The 21,628-nt window shown below is 41.6% G+C and overlaps 1 protein-coding gene across 3 annotated transcripts; it reads left to right on the top strand.

The window, feature by feature from the left end:
- The first annotated feature begins 976 nt into the window (after positions 1 to 976).
- On the top strand, positions 977 to 18,755 carry LOC110521848 (sentrin-specific protease 5). Of its 3 annotated transcripts, none has more exons than XM_021599775.2 (10): positions 977 to 1,143; positions 8,120 to 9,339; positions 9,421 to 9,526; positions 9,666 to 9,813; positions 9,976 to 10,023; positions 10,169 to 10,246; positions 14,698 to 14,835; positions 16,718 to 16,801; positions 16,886 to 16,936; positions 17,045 to 18,755. In XM_021599775.2, exons 2-10 carry the CDS (start codon positions 8,433 to 8,435, stop codon positions 17,153 to 17,155), a joined length of 1,671 nt encoding a protein of 556 aa, XP_021455450.2. In that variant the 5' UTR covers positions 977 to 1,143; positions 8,120 to 8,432; the 3' UTR covers positions 17,156 to 18,755. The 3 variants fall into 3 exon arrangements, with proteins under 3 accessions (XP_021455450.2, XP_021455446.2, XP_021455447.2); XM_021599771.2 differs by lacking the exon at positions 977 to 1,143 and adding an exon at positions 1,146 to 1,275; XM_021599772.2 differs by lacking the exon at positions 977 to 1,143 and adding an exon at positions 1,159 to 1,280.
- The last annotated feature ends 2,873 nt before the right edge of the window (positions 18,756 to 21,628 follow it).

Below are 21,628 nucleotides of genomic sequence, written 5' to 3'. Positions count from 1 at the left end.
CACATTGATCCATATTTGAAATGTACAAGTTGTGCTGGTTTTGATTGAATTAATTTAATTGTATTCTATTTTTGTAGTTATTCTATGGTATGTTCACATTGAGGGCTTCATTTTAAATGAGACTAAGATTTCATGACTCAACTTTTAAGAAAAGTCATCAGTGCTAAAGTTGATAGACCATCTTTAAATGAACCTCCATACAAATGAATTAACTACATATTGCGTTCAAGTTATTTACATGAAGGGCATCTGTACTTGAAAGTACTTAAAACATATCAGGTGTTAAAAAAGGACATCTTACAAGAGTCATGGAAAACGTCACATATACTGTTCTTCCACAAACTGAAATCATCACTGGAGATATACTGTTCTTCCACATTCTAAAAATTAAAACAGCAATAAAAAAAAGTATTTTTTGAAATAACAAAAAAAGTATCATTAGTTGTTGGAAGATATGGGTATGGTGAATTATTTGTCAACCATAAAACACCTAATGTGGTACACACAATTAATAATATAAAAAGAACTGATTATCTTAAAATGGAAAAATTGTCACATATATGGTTCTTCGTCTGTAGAATTCAATTGTAATCCAAACCAAACCTTCACTTGTTGTGAAACACTGAAGTTCCAAACTGTTTTAAACGAGACAGACAAAAATGATTCTATTTACACTCTGTAGTCACTTTTGACACTAGAGTAAATGTTTCAGACTCATATTGATGCCAGACTCATATTGATAGAATGGATTTCCATTCTAGAAATTGTTGGGAAGTACTCAGATCCATACTCATTGTGGAGAAGAAAATAATGTCTGTGGGCGTAGTGTAGCGTTTGGCCAGAGCAAGGAGTTTGGGTAGCCAGGCAACAACTTTCTATCTGTGCCACTATAACAAATGTGACAGTGTAGGCAGCGCCATTGAGGCTATCTCTATATTTAAGAGGTCATATTTATTTTTCACGATTGGTTGATCCCTCCTGATGACCCAGTTGTACATGACTCCAACCGGGTCACCAGGAGGGATCAGCCAATGAAGTTGGAAGTCCACCCAGTTGACTACATTAGAATGGTGGACGCTCTCAATTGTGCTTCCCACGCTAAGACGACCTTTTGGCCACTCCAGTCCTCTATATTTCTCTATGGTATAGTGTTTGCGCTTAAATGTGACGCAATCAGTAAGCGACAGCAAACTAATGAGACCGATTGTTTGACAAGTGATTTGTTTGATATCATTGTAGTAGCGGTGCAACTTGTTTCACTATTGCAGAAATGTGGTAATGTATGTGCTTTTATGTGTTTCTATTGGCGAGTTATCGTTACTGGAAAAAACTAGTTTCTGTGCAGACCGATCGCTTTTTTTCCAGACATGGAAATAACAGGAATAACCATTTGTGTTGGTAGCTAGTCGGCTTGCTATGCTAGCAAGCTTGTTCACCCCTCCTACGTTATCGTGGCTCTTCTGTGTTTTGATATAAACATTCACACACATGACAGCAAACAGAGAAATAGCCTTGCCTTATCCAACCAGCTAAGTGGTTCCAAGTTATATTGTATACATGGCTGAGCGCCGAAGACGTGGATGTCGATTATGGCACCTCGGTTAAATACGAAATACACATTTCAGTTGAATGCATCCAGTTGTACAGCTGACTAGTTATCCCCCCTCTTTCCCTTCACATATTAGCTAGGTAACTGGGGCGGCAGGTAGCCTAGCGGTTAAGAACGTTGGGTAACCGAAAGGTCGCCAGTTCGAATTGCCAAGCCGACTATGTGCCTAATCTTTCCTTAAGCAAGTAACTTAACCCCAGTTGCTCATGTAGTCGCTCTGGATAAGACCGTCTGCAAAAAAAAAGACTTATGTGAAACTAGAAACAAAATAGTTTGCCAGTTTGTCGTCCTAAAAACCGGAAATGAGGTACCTCTGTCATTCAAATGGGAAATAATACGGTTTTGGGATGAACGCCGAAAATAAGGTCTGAGGTTTAAGTTAACACAGGTTTAGGAGAACGTATACGTTTTGTTCTATGAGAATTCAGTTAACATAATCGTGAATTATTAAGCCATATGTGCTTTATGTACTTTTGTATTACATAAATGCTTAACAAAGTGCTTAACAAAGTGACGTTAGCTGATTGATGATCTCTTAGATCAAAACGTATACGATATTGTCCATGAAAAGCTTTGTCCAACGAACCATGACGGAGTTAGTGCCTACAAAAAGATGCCATTATTATTGCTCTCTATATACCCCATGTCCCGGACCCAAGGTAAGGCTGGATAGTGCATATAAGTATGCCCCCAATCCAAGTCTGAAGTGTAGTACACCCACAGTGCGATTTCAATTTTTTTTTAGTTTTTTTGACAAATTAACTGTTGTCTTTTGTTGAATTTATATACAACTCTCCAACCTTGTTTAGCATTACTTTGTCCAAATATGGCATGATTCCACTTTGTAGCTGTTTAGATCACTTTTAAATGGTGGGGCTTTATATTTTGAAAGCCACCAGCAAATTTCAGTTGTGGCTAATCCTTATTGTGGCTAATTTCACATGGTTGGTTACTAGTCCGACAGCAACTGAACTTGTCAGGGAGATGTTTTATTTGTTAGACAACCATTATTAGCTGTAATACATGTCATTTTAGAAACACATTAGCCCTATAAATAGTATGCCAATAATATTAATAATTTACATTTGGGTATTGTCTTTATTTACGTAATGATAGACAGTAAATGTCAGAATCATAAATATAAATGTCACATCAGTATCCTAGTTGTGGTGGAAGCAAAGAAAAGATTACCTCAGACCTAACATGATGACCAAAATGGCTCCGCGCGTGTGCATGTTGAGTTTGTCTATCCCACCAGACATGATCAGGACAAGCAGGTTGAAATATCAAAATGAACTCTGAACCAACTATATTCATTTGGGGACAGCTTGAAACATTTATCTAGCCAGCTTGCTGTTGCTAGCAACTTGTCCTGGAATATAAACATTGGTTTGTTATTTTACTTGAAATGTACAAGGTCTCTTTTTTGATGGATCTTTGTAGAATATCGACCAATTTTTAGTCACATAAAATTGTGTTCTCTCTACTCTGACAAGGAGTCCACAGATAAAGGGGAAACCTATATAGTTTCTAGTAATCTCTCCTAGTTCAGTCTTGTGGGGGGGCTACAGGACAGGCTCGTTGGAATGGAATTAATGGAACGATATCACACACATGGAAACAACTTTTTTTTTAAATTCTGTTCCATGTATTTCACTGCTGGAGCTGAGAACAATGTAGCTGCCTAACTCGCCCTGCATCCTCACCCTACCTACCAACCTCCATCTCTCTCCCTGATTCCGTCTCTCCTTTCATAAAACAAAACCATAGATTGTTAACTACCGCATGTGTGTCATGGATCAAGAATGAGAAACATGGAGTCAATTTACATTTTTCTCGTTCTCCATGCTTCGGTTTTGTATATATTTTTTTGCCCCATGCAGACGGGAAATTCGAGACATATACAGGATGCTACCCTCCACAGCATAACCTTCACTCCAGATCAAAAATCCAAACCTACAACCTAATTTTGGACTAAAGGACCTGGAAGGATTAATGCTACTATCCAACCTGGAACTGAGACAGACCAGATAAAACTTCAATTAGCACTGACGTGTGAGGTGTCAAAGCCTTTGAGCCCAACAAATGGCAGGCTACCCCACCCAAATCCAGAGGCCTTGAAGCCCCCTCCTGCTGTTCAGAGACCATCTACTGTGCATTTTCTACAATAGATCTGCCTCCAGAAAAAAAGCTTCTTCCAAGTGGGTGTGACACCTACTTCCATTGCCTGCTGCACTGCTGCTTGGATTCCACCTGGCGATCTGTTTACCGTCTGTCCTGGTTGTCTCCCCCTGGTACAGGTACCACCCCCCCGAGCTTTCGCTCGCCTCCAGCTCACAGACACTGTTGGGGCTAGTGACTCTGACCTTATAATGGCTAGTCCCAAGTTGTTATTTTTTTCTTGTGCATTTTTGCTATTTGTCTCATGATTCCTGCATGCTTTGTTCACTGAACTTTCTTGTTTACCCAACCGTGGGACAGACTGTTTGTTCCCATACTCGGGACTCTGACTCTCTATTGGTTACACGGACTCTTGGCCTCCCATCCTATTCTAACCACCTCTCGCCGGCTTTGTATTCATGTTACCGGATGAAATTGCTGTGTAATATGATCTTGTTGCCATCTGATGCATATTCAAATGTAATAAATCAACACTGCAGAGCTCTCCCTGTCCTCTACCGTGCCTTGATTTTATTACTGTTGATGATATCTGGAAATGTGCATGTACACCCTATCTACTGTTGCTAGCCCCAATTATTGTGCTCTGATATCTGTTTCACTGATTTCTACTCTTGTAAAAGCCTGGGTATTCTGCACATTAACATTAGAAGTTTATTACCTAAAAATCGATCAATTGAAAGTGTGGGTTCACAGCTCCAATCCAGGTGTTGATCATTACTGAGACGTGTTTAAGAAAGAGTGTTTTGAATACCGATGTTAACCCTTTCTGGTTATAACCTTTTTTGGCAAGACAGATCTTCCAAAGTTGGAGTGGCAATCTTTACCAAGAATCACCTTCAGTGCTCAGTTTCCACCAAGTCTGTCCCCAAACAATTTGATTTGCTTATTTTAAGCATTACACTTTCAAATAGCTCTTTGACTGTTGCTGGGTGTTATCATCCTCCATCAGCACCGGCCTGTACCCTACCTGCCCTAAGCGCTCTCCTGGTCCCTTACACTAAGTCTGAATTCGTCCTGCCAGGTGACCTAAACTGGGACATGCTTAAACCACCTGACCAAGTCCTAAAGCAATGGGACTCCCTAAATCTTTCTCAGATTACCAATCCCACAAGGTATGACTCCAAACACCCAGAAAAGGCTACTCTCCTTGATGTTATCCTCACAAATAATCCCAATAGGTATCAGTCTGGTGTTTTCTGTAATGACCTTAGTGATCACTGTTTTACAGCCTGTGTTCCTAATGGCTGCTCAGTGAAACGACGTGTCCTGATTTGTCAGACACTTGCTAAAAAATGTTAATGCGCAAACCTTCATGACCTGGCCTTTTTTAAAATTGGTATAGAATTAGCTTGATCCCCTCTGAAGATGCTTAGTCCTTTTATTTTTTGATAATTTTAGTGATATTGTTAACAAACACGGCCCCATAAAGAGAAATTAGCATTTAAAACAGTTTAAGCCCTTGGTTCGACCGTTATCTTGCAGAGTTACTCCACCTCAATTGCATTTGGCAAAAGGCTCTGCACACGCATACTCAAGCTGATTGGCTCTTGTTCAGGCAAATGAGAAATAAATGCACTTAGGCTATCCGGAAGGCCAAAGTTACTTTAAGGAGCAGTTCACGCTGTGGGTCTAACTCCAAAAAGTTATTGGAAAATGGATTCTAACTGTTATAGGCCTATTTCTATTTTGCCCTGTTTATCAAAAGTGTTGGAAAAACTTGTCAATAATCGACTGGCTTTCTTGATGTCTATATTATTCTCTCTGGTTCGGCTCATGTTATGGATGTCCCTTTCAACCTTTAAAGGGCCTCAATGATGTCACCATTTCCCTTGATTCTAAGCAATGTCGTGCTGCTATTTTTATTGACTTGGCCAAAGCTTTTGATACGGTAGACCATTCCATTCTTGTGGGCCGGCTAAGGAGTATTGGTATCTCTGAGGGGTCTTTGCTCTGTTTTTCTTACTACCTCTCTGAGTGCAGTGTATAAAGAGAGAACATCTGCTGTCTCAGCCACTGCCTGTCACCAAGGGTGTACTCCAAGGGTTGATCCTAGGCCCCACACTCTTCTCAATTTACATCAACAACATAGCTCCGGCAGTAGGAAGCTCTCTCATCCATTTATTTGCAGATGATAGTCTTATACTCAGCTGGCCCCTCCCTGGATTTTGTGTTAAACGCTCTACAACATTTATTTCTTAGTGTCCAACAAGATTTCTCTCCCCTTAACCTTGTTCTCAAAACCTCCTAAACAAAGGTCATTTGGTTTGTTAAGAAGAATGCCCCTCTCCCCACAGGTGTGGTTACTACCTCTTGAGTCACCTCATACAAGTACTTGGGAGTATGGCTAGGCGGTACACTGTCCTTCTCTCAGCACATGCCAAAGCTGCAGGCTAAAGTTAAATCTATACTTGGTTTCTTCTATCGTAATCATTCCTCTTTCACCCCACCTGCCAAACTAACTCTGATTCAGATGACCATCTTATCCATGCTAGATTACGGGGACGTAATTTATAGATTGGCAGGTAAGGGTGCTTTCTAGCGGCTAGATGTTCATTACCATTCGGCCATCATATTTTGCACCAATGCTCCTTCTAGGACACATCACTGCACTCCTATACTCTTCTGGTCATCTCTGTACACCTGTCGCAAGAGCCACTGGTTGATGATTATTTATAAAACTGTCTTAGGCCTCATATCTACTGCAGCCCTCATCCTCCACATGCAACACCTGTTCTGCCACTCACATTCTGTTAAATGTCCCCAAAGCACAGACATCCCTGGGTCACTCATCCTTTCACTTCTCTGCAGCGTGCCACTTGTGCTGTTTGTACCATGTGTTGTGCTGCTACCATGCTATGTTGTCTTAGGTCTCTCTTTATGTTGTCTCTTGTTGTGATGTGGAGGCCTTTTGGTAGGCTGTCATTGTAAATAAAACTTGTTCTTAACTGACTTGCCTAGTTAAAGATATTCCATTCCAGCCGTTACAATGAGCTCGTCCTCCTATAGCTCTTCCCACCAGCCTCCACTACTGGTTGGCAACTAACTTTAAGGTGCATTACTGCAACTGACTGGAGTCTGAACCTCTCACCTTTCAATTACCCACATGGGTATATTCTCCTAAAAACCAATGATGAGAGAACAAAATACAGCCCAAGTTATATTTTAGTGGCTGGATATAGACGCTTGCTTGAAATGATTGAATAACATGTATGTGTGCATTTATTTTGCAGCGCATGCAATGCGTCCGGTGTGGTCAGCATGTAACTAGTGCCTATTGAATAATCTTTTTTCCTGGGGGACTTTTGTTTAGAATTTCCCCGATGCTCATTCTACGGTTTTGGAAACAAGTTCCTTTTCATATTAGCAATAAATCATTTTCAGAACATAATGTTAAAGCTGTAATATGTGACTTTTGGGCGACCCGACCCAAATTGAACTAAATGTGTGTGTGTGTGTGTATAGATCTGTCATTGAAAGCAAGTCCTAAGAAGCGGTAGATCTGTTCTATGTGTGCTATTTCTATGCTTCCCATTAAGTTTATTTTTTTGCATCTTACTTTAGGTGTTGAACACCAGCTGAAAATACAATATTTTTGGTTATGGAAAAGATTTCACATGGTAGAGAATAATTGAACACTAAACTTGCTTGTTTGTGGTCACAAACTAAAATTACAATCTATTAGATTTTTAGCAACCAAGAAATGGTGGAGCGATTTTTCTCCATAGTGCATCTTTTTAAATTACTACACACCTTTTTAGTGTTACTGTTCCCACACGGCCATATCTCCACGTTACAGCGGGTGTTTACGGAAGACTGAGGCGGCACCTGTGCTAACTAGCTACGTAGTATGCTCAACACTTGGGTAGCGGAAGAAGGCCGTTACACAAAACACATTATCGGATGCAGCGCGGCTGTGATAAAGCCGGTTAAAACCGTGTACAGAAAGTGTATTTTCCATTTGTGAAAATATTTTGACGTGATATGAAAGTAAAGGGCTTTATGCTTCTAACTGTTTTTCAATTGAGAATCGATTCATGTTTAGATGCAGTTTTTGGCTGCCAGAACCAGTCTACCTCTGAAAATAACCTATATCCTTGGACCTTAAGAAGTAACTGTAGGCTCTCCTACACTCCTTAAGAATGTACTCTTGAGCTAGGAAATTATTAGATATCTGTGATGTGATGGAGCAACATTTGACAACACAGGTCATACCGCTTTCTTCTAATATGCCTAGCTATCTATCTACACAGTACTGTTGTCATCAAATTGCACAGAGTAGTATGTTAATTTTACACATTTAGCCTAACACTGCTCTTTACTTGAATGCAGCTTCTTCCTTGGCTCCTAAGAAGAGTTGTTGGAGCAGGTTGTAAGAAGACCACCCACGGAACTGAACGCATGTTGGTACAGTGTATGTTCACAAACCCGCCAATCCGGAGTACTGCTTAGGGAAGCATAGGAGGAGCAGCAAGGCCTCATCCCTGAGAATCTACATTCTCCACCATCTGAGAGACTGGTGTGACTCATCTAGAGAGTCCATCCACTGGGGAACTCCATGGTACAGGGCCCCTGAAGGGCTGGGACCAGCACTGAGGGCCAGAGGCAGCCGTGACGAGATGGGGTAGGGGCTGAGGACAGAGCCATGGTTCATGACGGCTCAGCCCCCCACACGCCGCCAGCACAGGTGGGCACCAATGGCCGCTCTTCTGAGAGGAAGAGGACACCGAAAGCATGTGACTGCTGTGGGCCCAACTCTAAGCTCCATGATGGGAAGGCCCCACATGGGAAGAATCCGGGTCGCAAGTCCCGACAACGCAGGGCCCAGCCTGGGAAGAGCAAGGGCCAGGCACTGGGGGAGACCCCTAAGAGAAAGGGTGGTCGCCCATCTTATAAGAAGACCCTGATGACAGAGGAGCAGGTAACAGCCATCCGAGAGGAGCTGGAGAAAGACTCTGCCGTGGAGCAGGTAACAAACCCTTTGGCTTCACCTGTAACCAACTCTGTTGGTCAACCCTTATTGAACTCTATGGGTCAGAAGTTAACATACACTATGGTTAAACTGGTGAATAAGTCTGTGGTTCAACCGGTAACGACATCAGTGGTTGAGCATTTTGCTGATTCAATAATAGAGCAGAAGAGAGCCTGTGAAGGGGCTGTGTGTGAGGGGGAAAAGGCCCCTGGTTCAGTCAAACAGCCAGTTATAGACCCTAAGATGGAGGTCCTAAAGCAGCCCCCGCCCCAAGCTGGTGACCCAGCTGTCTTCCTTTCCAACGGTACATCAGCTGTCCCCAAAGAGGAACCAACAGACTGTAGCACCCCTATGGAGGTGGAACCATCAGCCATAGCCTGTGTTTCCCCAGGCATTATTCTGTGCAGCACCCTACACACATTTGCTCTGTGGGACCACCGAGATTACTGCAAGATAGGAGTGTGGGCTCAAAGACCTGAGCAGGGAAGTGCCACAGACCTAGCACAGCAGTCCCAGCCATCACCGCTACAACCCAAACCAGAAGATGGCATCCATGAAGGAATCAGAGACCTCATCCATGGTACTAGACTTTTATTGTAACTATGATTTCAAATTTGACTGGATATGACCTTTTTAGTTAAGGTGTCTGTCTCTCCCTCAGAGTTTCTGGAGCTCTTCTATGTGACGTACGGGAGTTTCATCCCCCTCAGTGAGACTGATGTCTTGGAGCACCTGAAGAACAAGTGTAACACAGACTTCATTGACAAGTATGAATCATGAGACACCCCACAAACCAGTTTAACTTTCACCACTGATTTCCATTGTTATACTGATTGCATCTGTTCGTTTGTCTACTTGTTATTCCATTTGACCCTTGGTTTGACCTGTCTCATCCCTCTGTACCAGGAAGCTAAACATCCATTTAGAAGTTTTGAAGTACAAAGCGGGTCTAGCCTCCATCCCTATGAACTGCTTTAAAGTGGACTACAACAAGCACACTCTGACCCTGGAGGACCTGTCCACACTGGACGATCAAAACTGGGTCAACGACCAGGTAGCTATGGCCCATAGAAAATGGTGCTTGCTGCTTATAAACCTGATTCACTGTTTTATCTAACCTGAAATTCAAAAACTTTAGTGCAGAGGCCCTATGTTCCACCAAGAATGAAGAGGATTAAGTAAACGGTTTTCCTATTTCTTTGTCTTGTGTGTCTAGGTGATAAACATGTATGGCGAATTGATCATGGAGGCTACAGAGCACAAGGTGGGAGTACATTCCTAAGTGCATTCATTTTGGATCCTTGATCAGAATGTTCAACAAAGGGTTATTGGTAAAAGGGAGTTGTTAAGATGGCGGTCTTATGTTGCGTTTCCAAGGTTACTGAATTTTCTTCTGTTTTCTCCTGCAGGTTCATTTCTTTAACAGCTTCTTTCACAGGCAGCTGGTGGCCAAAGGCTATGAAGGGGTTAAGAGATGGACCAAAAAGGTAAGCTGATGGGAGATCAGATCATAAGCTCTGTAGTGCTGAGTGATTAACCAAAATTATGTTTTATTTTTGTGGTTATTAAACAATTAATTGACTGATGTCAGATCAATTACTTGACTTTCATTTAGTTTATAATTGTGAGCCCAATACTCCATTTCTCTAGAAATTAAATTATTAATGAGAGAAGTCAAGAACTGATGGACTCTGGGCTGAAGCAAGTTTTAGTTTTATTAAGCAAATTTTCAACCTAGTTCATTGCAGAAAGGTGGCAATTAACAAAAATATAAATATTTTACTGCGTTACAGAAAATCAGTCAATTAAAAAACTCTAATCTAAGGATTTCACGTGACTGGGAATACAGATATGCATCTGTTGGTTACGGATGCCTTAAAAAAAATTATAATAATACATGGGCCTCAGGATCTTGTCACAGTATTTTTGTGCATTCAAATTGCCATTGATAAAATGCAATTGTATTCGTTGTTTGTAGCTTATGCCTGCCCATACCATAACCCCAACGCCACCATGGGGCACTCCGTTCACAATGCTCCCTACAAAACTTATGACATATGTGGCATTGTGACAACTCCACATGTTAGTGGCCTTTTGGCCAGCACAAAGGGCACCTGTGTAATGATCATGCTGTTTAATCGGCTTATTTATATGCCACACCTGTCAGGTGGATGGATTATCTTGACAAAGGAGAAATGTTCACTAACATGGATGTAAACAAATTTGTGCATACTTGGAGAGAAATAAGCTTTTTGTGCGTTTGGAGCATCTTTTATTTCAGCTCATGAAACATGGGACAAACACTTTGCATGTTGTGTTCATTTTTTGTTCAGTGTACTGTCGTGGCCAAAAGTTTTGAGTGACAAATATGAATTTCCACAAAGTTTGCTGCTTCAGTGTCTTTAGATATTTTTGTCAGATGTTACTATGGAATACTGAAGTATAATTACAAGCATTTCATAAGTGTCAAAAGCTTTTATTGACAATCACATGAAGTTGATGCAGAGTCAATATTTGCAGTGTTGACCCTTCTTTTCAAGACCTCTGCAATCCAACCTGGCATGCTGTCAATTAACTTCTGGGCCACTGATGGCAGCCCATTCTTGCATAATCAATGCTTGGAGTTTGTCAGAATTTGTGGGTTTTTGTTTGTCCACCCGCCTCTTGAGGATTGACCACAAGTTCTCAATGGGATTAACGTCTGGGGAGGTTCCTGGCTATGGACCCAAAATATCGATATTTTGTTCCCCGAGCCACTTAGTTATCACTTTTGCCTTATGGCAAGGTGCTCCATCATGCCAGATGCTCCAAGCAATCGGAAAGGGGACTCATCAGAGAAAATGACTTTACCCCAGTCCTCAGCAGTCCAATCCCTGTACCTATTGCAGAATATCAGTCTGTCCCTGATGTTTTTCCTGGAGAGAAGTGGCTTCTTTGCTGCCCTTCTTGACACCAGGCCATCCTCAAAGTCTTTGCCTCGCTGTGCGTACAGATGCACTCACACCTGCCTGCTGCCATTCCCGAGCAAGCTCTGTATTGGTGGTGCCCTGATCCTGCAGATGAATCAACTTTAGGAGACAGTCCTGGCGCTTGCTGGACTTTCTTGGATGCCCTGAAGCCTTCACAACAATTGAACCACTCTCCTTGAAGTTCTTGATGATCCGATAAATGGTTTATTCAGGTGCAAGCTTACTGGCAGCGATATCCTTGCCTGCAATATCCTTGCCTTTTTGTGCAAAACGATGATGGCACGTGTTTCCTTGTAGGTAACCATGGTTGACAGAGGAAGAACAATGATTCCAAGCACCACCATCCTTTTGAAGCTTCCAGTATGTTATTTGAACTCAATCAGCATGACAGAGTGATCTCCAGCCTCGTCAACACTCGCACCTGTGTTAACGAGAGAATCACTGACATGATGTCAGCTGGTCCTTTTGTGGCAGGACTGAAATGCAGTGGAAATGTTTTTTGGGGTTTCAATTCATTTGCTTGGCAAAGAGGGACTCTGCAGTTAATTGCAATTCATCTGATCACTCTTCATAACATTCTGGAGTATATGCGAATTGCCATCATACAAACTGAGGCAGCAAACTTTGAAAATGTTATATTTGTGTCATTCTCAAGATTTTGGCCACAACTGTACAATGACCATAATCCGTGGTGCCTGTTTTTACCTCGGACAGAGATCAGTATAATGTAGAGTAATTAACTGACAATGTCACAAACGGTGCACACGCTTCTGTGTTGTGATTCTGGATGGCCAGATGTCTAGCAACAATGACAAGAAGCTGCCATGTGAGGAATCATAGTTGGCTCGTTTCAGCTAGTTTTATCTTGTTCTTGATACCATGTCTTGTTTTTAGGTGTTTTCTATGGCGACACTTTGCTCGCTTGCTAACCAACATCTGTTACGGATTATTTGAGACAAGTATGCAAATGTTTGCTTTCAATCAAATTGGTGACTAAATCTAGTTTACATGTTGTCAACCATCTAAGCCAACCCAGTCTGTTTTGCCCCATAGTTGCACACGCTCCAGTTTTGTTGCTAAACAACAACGTCTATGCAATGAAGCGATGCTCATGTCTCCACCCTAACAATGGGAGCCATTGCCCCCAAGGTGGGAAGGCAGGCGACAAGCTTAGGTCCAAAATAAGCCCATAGAAACGCATTGGGCTTATTTTGGACAGATTTTGCCGCGAGTAAAACTTTTCGCTTCCTCTCTGGAGAGATGCATTTTTTTTTGTTGCACTTGCTGCGTTAGGTTAGATACAGACTGTGTGAGGAATGTATGCATTCGAAGAAGACTGCTCTGCAGCATACTTAGGCAGGCTAGACTAGCTGAATAGAATGACTAAAGTCAGTACAGTATGGGGAGCACAGAACGTTGGATTGGCTGGCTGCTACTGCCTGGGCAGAGATGATTACTTTATGGAATGAGAAATCATTTACTCAAATAAAAACGGATATACACAACTGAAATGTTGTATTTCATATTATACAACGGATGGTTTGGAATTCCCATTGTTAGAGCCTCTCCTGCCCATGATAGAGACAACACACATGGCCACGTTCATATAAAGTGCCATTGTTTGTTTTTACCTAGCAACGCACTACTACTTTTACAACCACTAGTCTTAACACCTGTAACTCGTCATGGATGACTTTTAAAGTTACTTTTTGATTTGTTTTATCCACTAAAGTTTAATGAGTGGTGCCAACAAGAAGAGCAAGTGGATCAGCAACCTGAGCCTAGCATTAACGTTAGACATGCAGAAATCAGTAATGTTAGCGCTGCTATAGAGGACAAAGAAAAGGAGTGAAATGAAGAACCCTAGCTACATCACTGCCCAGTTGGTTTGTATTGAAGTGCTTTCTGGAATGGCTGTCAAAAGCCATGATAAAAATGTCAAAATGCATGGCCTCTCGTATTATTGCTTAAGTCATTTCCCATGTTTTTATTGATCCCTAAGGGAGACTATAGAATATTTTCAATGTTTTGGCAATTGAATGTTTACTATTTTTGGCTTTGGAATTTCCATTAAAAAGCTCATTTTTATGTAATTATTTCATAATTACAAATTATAATCATTTAATTTGTAAATAATTATTGAAACTGAAAACCGTGATTTAAAAAAATAGATGTATCTGAAGCTGAACTGACTTCAAAAAGCATTAAAGCTCTGAATAAAGTTAGACAAGTGATTGTGTTTTGATCTGAGCCCTGTAGTTTATAAACCAGGGTCATAGGGCCTCCCTGGTGGCGCAGTGGTCTTGGACACTGCATCGCAGCGCTAGCTGTGCCACCAGAGACTCTGGGTTCGGGCCCAGGCTAGTAATTAGTAATAGTAATTACTAACAATTGGATACCACGAAATTGGGATGAAAAGGGGGTAAAAAAAAAAATATATATATATATATAATATCTATGAACCAGGGTTGCTACTGTACACTTATTTTATCGATAGGAGTGGGGGGGAAAGGTGCTTGTGCGTTGTCAGCAGTACAACTGAAATGTGTCTTCTGCATTTAACCCAACCCCTCTGAATCAGATAAGCACACCAAAGACTGAAATACCGATAAATAAAATGAAGATGGCACTTCTAAAAGCCTATTTCACATGAGTATGCTGAATTAGCAATAACTTTTCTTTGATTTTGTTTTCATCACAAATGAAAATGTGGCACTGACTGCCCATTTAATTTGTTTCAGCATTGTTGCAATGAAGAGTTTGACTAGCCACACGCGACATGCACGCACAGTTACAAGCCTGCTAGAATTGGCGGCAGGCAGAGGAGCAATATCCATGGTATCCATCCAGTATGGACAAAGCCTGAACTAGAATGTGACGCTGACTGAAACTGGCTAGCTTTTAGAAAACCTGCGTAGATCTTGCTTGCTTTGTAGTATACCACTCGGGTCTCTCTCTCCGTTTGGCAGGTGGATCTGTTTTCCAAGAGTCTGCTGCTGATTCCTATCCACCTGGAGATCCACTGGTCCCTGATCACAGTAGACATGGCCAACCACCACATCCACTACTATGACTCACAGGGCATTGTCTTCAAATACACCATAGAGGTACGATCTCACACACACACTTTACAGTCCTCTGCTGCTCAATGAAACTCTTGCTTCTCTGAGTTTCATCCTAGACTTGAGGAACATTGATTTGATAAGCATGGAAAATATTAACATTGGTCTACATAGGACGCTGATTGCTTTTTTTGGGGGGGGGGGGCTCAGTCGGGGTCTCAACTTACTGTTGAGTACAATTTAGACATTTGGTTGTGCATCAATGTCAATCAATTAGCCCATGACAGCCAATTTTGTTTGGGGGGATTGGTAAATTAGTCTAGTGGCCAGCGATATAAACTTGTGGTAAGCATGGTTGAATTACAACCAGGGTGGGGCCAATTGATCATCAGTTAACACAAACTCAGCAAAACAAAGAGTCCCTTTTTCAGGACCCTGTCTTTCAAAGAAAATTAGTAAAAATCCAATTAACTTCAGATCTTCTTTGTAAAGGGTTTAAACACTGTTTCTCATGCTTGTTCAATGAAACAAACAAGTAATGACCTGTGGAACGGTCGTTAAGACACTAACCACTTACAGACAGTAGGCAATTAAGGTCACAGTTATGGAAACTTAGGACACTAAAGAGGCCTTTCTACTGACACCAAAAGAAAGACGCCCAAGGTCCCTGCTGCAATGAGGCATGAGGAGTGCAGATGTGGCCAGGGCAATAAATTGCAATGTCCATACTGTGAGACGCCTAAGACAGGATGGACAGCTGATTGTCCTCGCAGTGGCAGACATCCAAACATCACATCTGTGGGACAGGTACAGGATGACAACAACCACTGCCCGAGTTACACCAGGAACGCACAATCCCTCCCTCCAGTGCACAAGACTGTCCGCAATAGCCTGAGAGCGGCTGGACTGAGGGCTGAAAGTGCTCTTCACTGAGGAGTCGCAGTTTTGTCTCACCAGGGTTGGTCGGATTTGCGTTTATTTGGAGGTGGAGGGTCCGTCATGGTGTGGGGCGGTGTGTCACAGCATCATAGGACTGAGCTTGTTGTCATTGCAGACAATCTCAACGCTGTGCGTTACAGGGAAGACATCCTCCTCCCTCATGTGGTACCCTTCCTGCAGGCTCATCCTGACATGACCCTCCAGCATGGCAATGCCACCAGCCATACGGCTCGTTCTGTGCATGATTCCCTGCAAGACAGGAATGTCAGTGTTCTGCCATGGCCAGCGAAGAGCCCGGATCTCAATCCCATTGAGCACGCCTGGGACCTGTTGGATCCGATTGCTAGGGCATTCTCCCCCAGAAATGTCCAGGAACTTGCAGGTACCTCAGTGGAAGAGTGGGGTAACGTCTCACAGCAAGAACTGACTAATCTGGTGCAGTCCATGAGGAGATGCACTGCAGTACTTAATGCAGCTGGTGGCCACACTAGATACTGACTTATGTTTGATTTTGTTAGTCACATGTCTGTGGAACTTGTTCAGTTTGTCTGAATCTTTTGTTCATACAAATATTTACATGTTAAGTTTGCTGAAAATAAATGCAGTTGAGAGTGAGGATTTTTTTTTGCTGAGTTCATAAAAAACTGCATTTGTGTAGAATTGCATAATATTTGCTGTAAAACGACACATTTTCTCTCTGCCCCATGGCAAAATGTTTAAAATTGTAGGAAATTAACAAAACATGTATTTTTCTCTTGGCTGCTAAAAATGTTTTGCTCAGAAGGTGGTGGTGGGGGGCTGTATTGCTGTGGGTACAGACCCATCAGCCACTGCGGCCTCATGAGTTCCCTTTTTTTTGTGGCCCCCATCAGTTGCTCATTCCTGGTCTACCTAATCCACATTTTGGGAACCTCGAAGGAGTCCGTGTGTAACTCAACCTTTTTTTGTGAACTAAACCCTTGTTTTCCTCTTGTTATCGGCCCGACAGAACATCATGAGATACATCCTGGCCGAGGCGAAGGAGAAGAAACAAGCTACCTATCAGAATGGCTGGAAGATGATTATAAACAAGGTATTCTTTCAGATGGCACCATGTGACTGTTCTCTCACAATTTCCAATTGGCTCTTTTGACTACTGTCTGATTCTCACCCTCAGGGTATTCCTCAACAGAAGAACGACAGTGACTGTGGAGTCTTTGTATTGGAGGTGAGTGAGGAATTTCCCTCATACTGCAAATTCCCCACACGCACACTGCTATGGTGAGCCTTTTTATTGATTTTTTTTTAAATATATTTTTTTCTCTGCTTCTCACAGTACTGCAAGTGCCTGGCTTTAAAAGAACCGCTGCAGTTCACACAGGATGACATGCCCAAAGTCCGCAAGAGGATTTACAAAGAGCTCTGTGACTGTAAACTGAGTGACTGACAGCTGAGAAAGTACACCTGCCTTTCCAGTGAACCGTGGGTTAACAACTGTTATTGCACAAGGGCCATTTAACACTTTTTTTTTTTTTTTTTAACTACTGGAGCCAAGGAGAAACTGAAGGAATTGCCGTAGAGACACAACATTTGGCTGGTGACAGTCTTTTCTCTCCTTCAGAGGAGGGCCAGTGGGTGCATATTCTGCAATAATTGTATTTTTTTTTTTTTAAATGCCCCATTTAAAAAAAAAGAATCTTTAACGGGAGGGAGGGACCTGAGACTTTGAATTCCTTTGGGCGTTGACGTCCACAAAGTTTCCATTGTTGACTGACTGACCTGGGTCTGGAGCTAAAGCTGCTGCTATAAGGTTTCAGATGCCAGTGACGGACCTATATGTGCTGATACCGTTTCCTAACTTCAGTTCTTGAAACTGTAAATGGCAGATTTTTTGGACATTGGGTGAAATTTAAAGGTTCTTGTTTTATATCATGTAATAAGACTCAAAGGCTAGCTTTTAATTGAATGTACTGTTTTGTTACTACTTCCGCTCTCTTGGGCTAGATTCAATCTGTATCACGGACGATCCACATTTGACAAATTTAAAGGTCATTTCCAATTGCGCTGACATGCAGCATTTACGTGAATGCAGTCTCTGCGAACGCGGGAACATTGTCTTGAAATGTAAATCGAGCTATAACGTGGATCTTTCCCGCTAGGGATTGAATTCAGCTCTTAGTTCTTGTGAAACTCCTTCGCATCAAACAGCAGTTGAGACAGTTGAGCTTAGATTCAATGTGGAAGATCCGAACTATAGGGAGACTGCCTTTTTTACATTTCAATGTTTCCGCGTTCGGTAAATATTACACGTGTCGGCTCAATCAGAAATTACATTTACATTGCGCCATTACATTGATCTTTCAGGAGTTAAGTGAGAGATATTTAGTTACAATTGGCCATGCTACTCCACTGAAAATGGCTTCATAAACACTGCTCTTTCTACTTCCTGTCAAATACTGTACACCTTATTGTTTTTGAACAGCATATCTTGACATAGTGTACTGAGGAAGAAGTAATGCCTTTTTTTTGTATGAGGGGCTGGCGAGCTATGGTTCTCCTTGGAGGACCACCAAGCACTTGAGCTGACTCAGTTGGTGTCAGTTACCCATCAGAGGAGCTGGTCCACAGACTGGGTGTAGTTGGGGAAACGCTGCTGTCGAACATGCTGAATGAATCCATTTATACTGTCATCCATTTCATTCCAGAACACTAGGTTCCATTAGAGATCATGTTCACAGCATTCTCTGTACTAGGGTTAAATCTGTTTAATCTTCGTTGAGAGAGACTTTCTGGTTTTTATTTCATATTGTTCTTGATTTAAGCTGCTGTGGTAGAACCTGAAATATTGTATTGCAATTTATTGATGTAATACAGGGTTATACTTACAAATAGATACCCAGAGGGGTTAAATTGGGATTCTCTAGATGTGAAAACTGTCCTCAAAATTTAATGTTAATGGAAGTTCCCAATGTATGCGTCTCATCATAAACGGTGGCACAGTTTCCTTTCTAAGTTGACTCCTGAATACATTCATACAAACACCATGATGTAGCTTGTATGACTCAGGCATTCATTTTCTCTACATTGGTTTTAATTCATGTTTGAGAGATTACTCCGAGTTGTTGCATCAGGAGGATGCAACAACCCAGAGGCCCAGCCACACCGAACAGAGGGGTATCCTATGACACAAGCTAGATCTACTCAGGGTTTTCTAAAGCTAACCAGCTTGTGTTAGCTTCACATTCCAGGTCTGGCTTTTTCTGTATTAGGACGGTGGATATTGCTTGTCCGCCTGCCACTAACTCTAGCAGGCTTCTAACTGCGGGCTAGTCGAATGCCGAACTCTTCATTGAGACACTGAAACATCAATTCATGGTTCAGTCCGTGCCACGTTTTCATTTGTGCCAAAATGTATTCTTGCAAATTCAGCAAGCTATAGCCTCAATCCCAATGGTGTGAAAAAGGCTTTTTAGAAGTGCTGGCTTAATTGTATTGTTAATGCTGTCTTTGGTGTGCTTATCAATGCATAAGCACCTTTTTCCTTCCCACTCCTATTGCTAAAATAATTGTATCAATTTTATTTATCATACTAAACTTTTACTGTTTATAGTTTCAAATGCATTCTGTAAATACAAAATAATTTGATGGGTATTTTAAAATGTTACTATTTTTAACAAAAAAAATGGATTAATAAAATATTTAATCAGTCTTTCGCAAATGAAGGGGATGATGCAATCTTTGCGCGTGGGAGGGAATTTGATTTCACTGGTCCTCAACTCGCTGCTCAGACACTTCATTCAGAATAAATGGAGTTTGCCTGCCCTGGAGCAAGTTAGTTTTGAAGGATTTGTTGCCATAGAAATGTACCTGACTGAAAGGTGAGCCACATTCTTCTAACTAGTTATCAGGAGTTGACAAGTTACCCCGCTAACTCCTCAAACCTGGTTTGTAGGATAGCCATCTGGACCGAAGGCCTTATCATTTTGTGTTTTATTCTGTAAAGAAAGTAGTACTACTATTGGGACCTTGGCACTGTGAACTTTGTCAACTCAGCATATCGGTGACTGGATGAATATCTCTGTTAATGTTAACTGCTTTAGCAAACAGTGTCCCATGTGAGGATGTTTAATGATCAACTTATGGGAGGTGATGGGGTGGTTTGTAAAGTTACTTGAAGTGTAACGAAACTGTTTCTCTGACAGATAAGCCTATGGGTGGTGATTCCATGATACTCAGGCTGTTATTCAATCTGATAGCATGTTAGGCATGGTCTTTTCTAAAAGCAATTATCCCCCAAAAAATGACTTATCATTTAGAGAACAGCCTGTGTGGCATTGATACGAGTCAAACATTTGATGCTACTGTCAACATTGACTACAGTGTAAATAGGATAATTTTGGTCTAAGTCAGTCTTGTTCAAAACTTGAGTTTGTGATACTTGTGGTCGTGACTGTGTCACCATCTAAATGAAGGTTGGGTTTGTTTCAATCCTGCTCACTGCTGGCCGCACACAAGTAATCATTAATTTGGAGTGCCGCTGCACGTGACCCAATCGTAATGCCTGAGGTAAATTTGGGTTCACTTTGGATATCCCTATGGTGCTATAGGGACCATTGGCAAATTACAAAATGTAATTGTGGCAATATGTAAAAATTCCAATAGCTCTAAATTTCAATGACTTAACCTCAAACCATCTATAAATTGTAGACATTCATATACAAATATAGCTGCAAGCCGCAATGCTGTGGTTCAGCTATAGGCCCACTGTGCCACCATCTGGAAAAATTACTTCTGTACTGTTTACCATGCTTTCGAAATATCAGAACTGAAATCAAACTGATTGTGCTATAAAATATGCTTTTGATGTATATTGGATCAATTTCACTAATCTTGAATACTTTAAAACGTCTTCCCCAGAACTGCTGGACCGATCAGCACCAAATTTGATATATAGCATCTATATACACACACCTTTAAATGCAATATTTTCCAAGACGAGCTGAAACAATATGGCATCTGAGCTTGCACAATGTGGCCAAACTCAACCATATTTTATATGTTAGCTGTGTGCCAAATTGAATAACTGAGACAAATAGCTCAAGATATAATAGTGTGCTTTATAGCGCCACCGCGTGGTCGACATGAAACTGCTTGCATATGTTGAGTGGTGACTGTTTGCAACATGAGTACCAAATTTGGTTACAATACGAATATCCTTGACTGATTTTATTTTATTTTATATGCATTTGTGACAGACCACGCCCACATGAATGCTTATTGGTCATTGTATTGTTTGCCGTACTAGCCTGGAATATAGTGTGTTTACAGACCTTGGTCAATAGATGCCATATATCAGGTTTGTGCAGATTGGTCATTTGGTGCCAGAGGACTAGCGTTTTAAGTGTTTCACAAAATTCTAAATGGCAGAATATCCATCATCGCGGACCTTATGGCTCCTTGAGGCAAATGTGTTCCATATGAAAAGGACCTATGTACCAAATTTCATGACTTGGTCACACGGGGATGTGACCTTTTCAAAATGTGCATCTTCAATCGCTTTATGTAGCGCCACCATGTGGCCAATTGGCATGGCATTTCAAGAGGGGGTGTGGCCATATAATGATGAGTCCTATCTCTCTGTACCATTATAGCTTCTGTGACAGTATGGGCAGCAACATTAGGAACATAGGAATTCCTACCCAGTTGACTACTTTAAAATGGTGGAAGCCCTTAATGGTGCTGCTGTTGGTCACAGATACCTTTTTTTTTAAAAAGATAGAGGGTGTGGATCAGAACCAGTCAGTATATGGGGTGACCCCCCCCCCCCCCCCCCCATTTGCCTCATGCAGTATGACACATCTGCTTTGTATAGTTGATTGTGGGTTGTGGAATGTTGCCCCACTCCTCTTCAATGGCTGTG

The sequence above is a fragment of the Oncorhynchus mykiss genome, chromosome 30, assembly GCF_013265735.2.
Source record: "Oncorhynchus mykiss isolate Arlee chromosome 30, USDA_OmykA_1.1, whole genome shotgun sequence".
Classification (NCBI taxonomy): Eukaryota; Metazoa; Chordata; class Actinopteri; order Salmoniformes; family Salmonidae; genus Oncorhynchus; species Oncorhynchus mykiss.
The sequence above is the reverse complement of the archived record's forward strand: the minus strand, read 5'-3'. Positions and strand labels throughout refer to the sequence as shown.

What these genes read in the sequence shown, in the direction of transcription:
- LOC110521848 (XM_021599775.2), top strand. Translation starts at nt 8,433, where the DNA reads ATGGTTCATGACGGCTCAGCCCCCCACACGCCGCCAGCACAGGTGGGC. An exon ending in GGAAGATGATTATAAACAAG is followed by an intron (nt 16,802 to 16,885) that starts GTATTCTTTCAG and finishes TCTCACCCTCAG; the next exon opens with GGTATTCCTCAACAGAAGAA. An exon ending in GTGGAGTCTTTGTATTGGAG is followed by an intron (nt 16,937 to 17,044) that starts GTGAGTGAGGAA and finishes TGCTTCTCACAG; the next exon opens with TACTGCAAGTGCCTGGCTTT.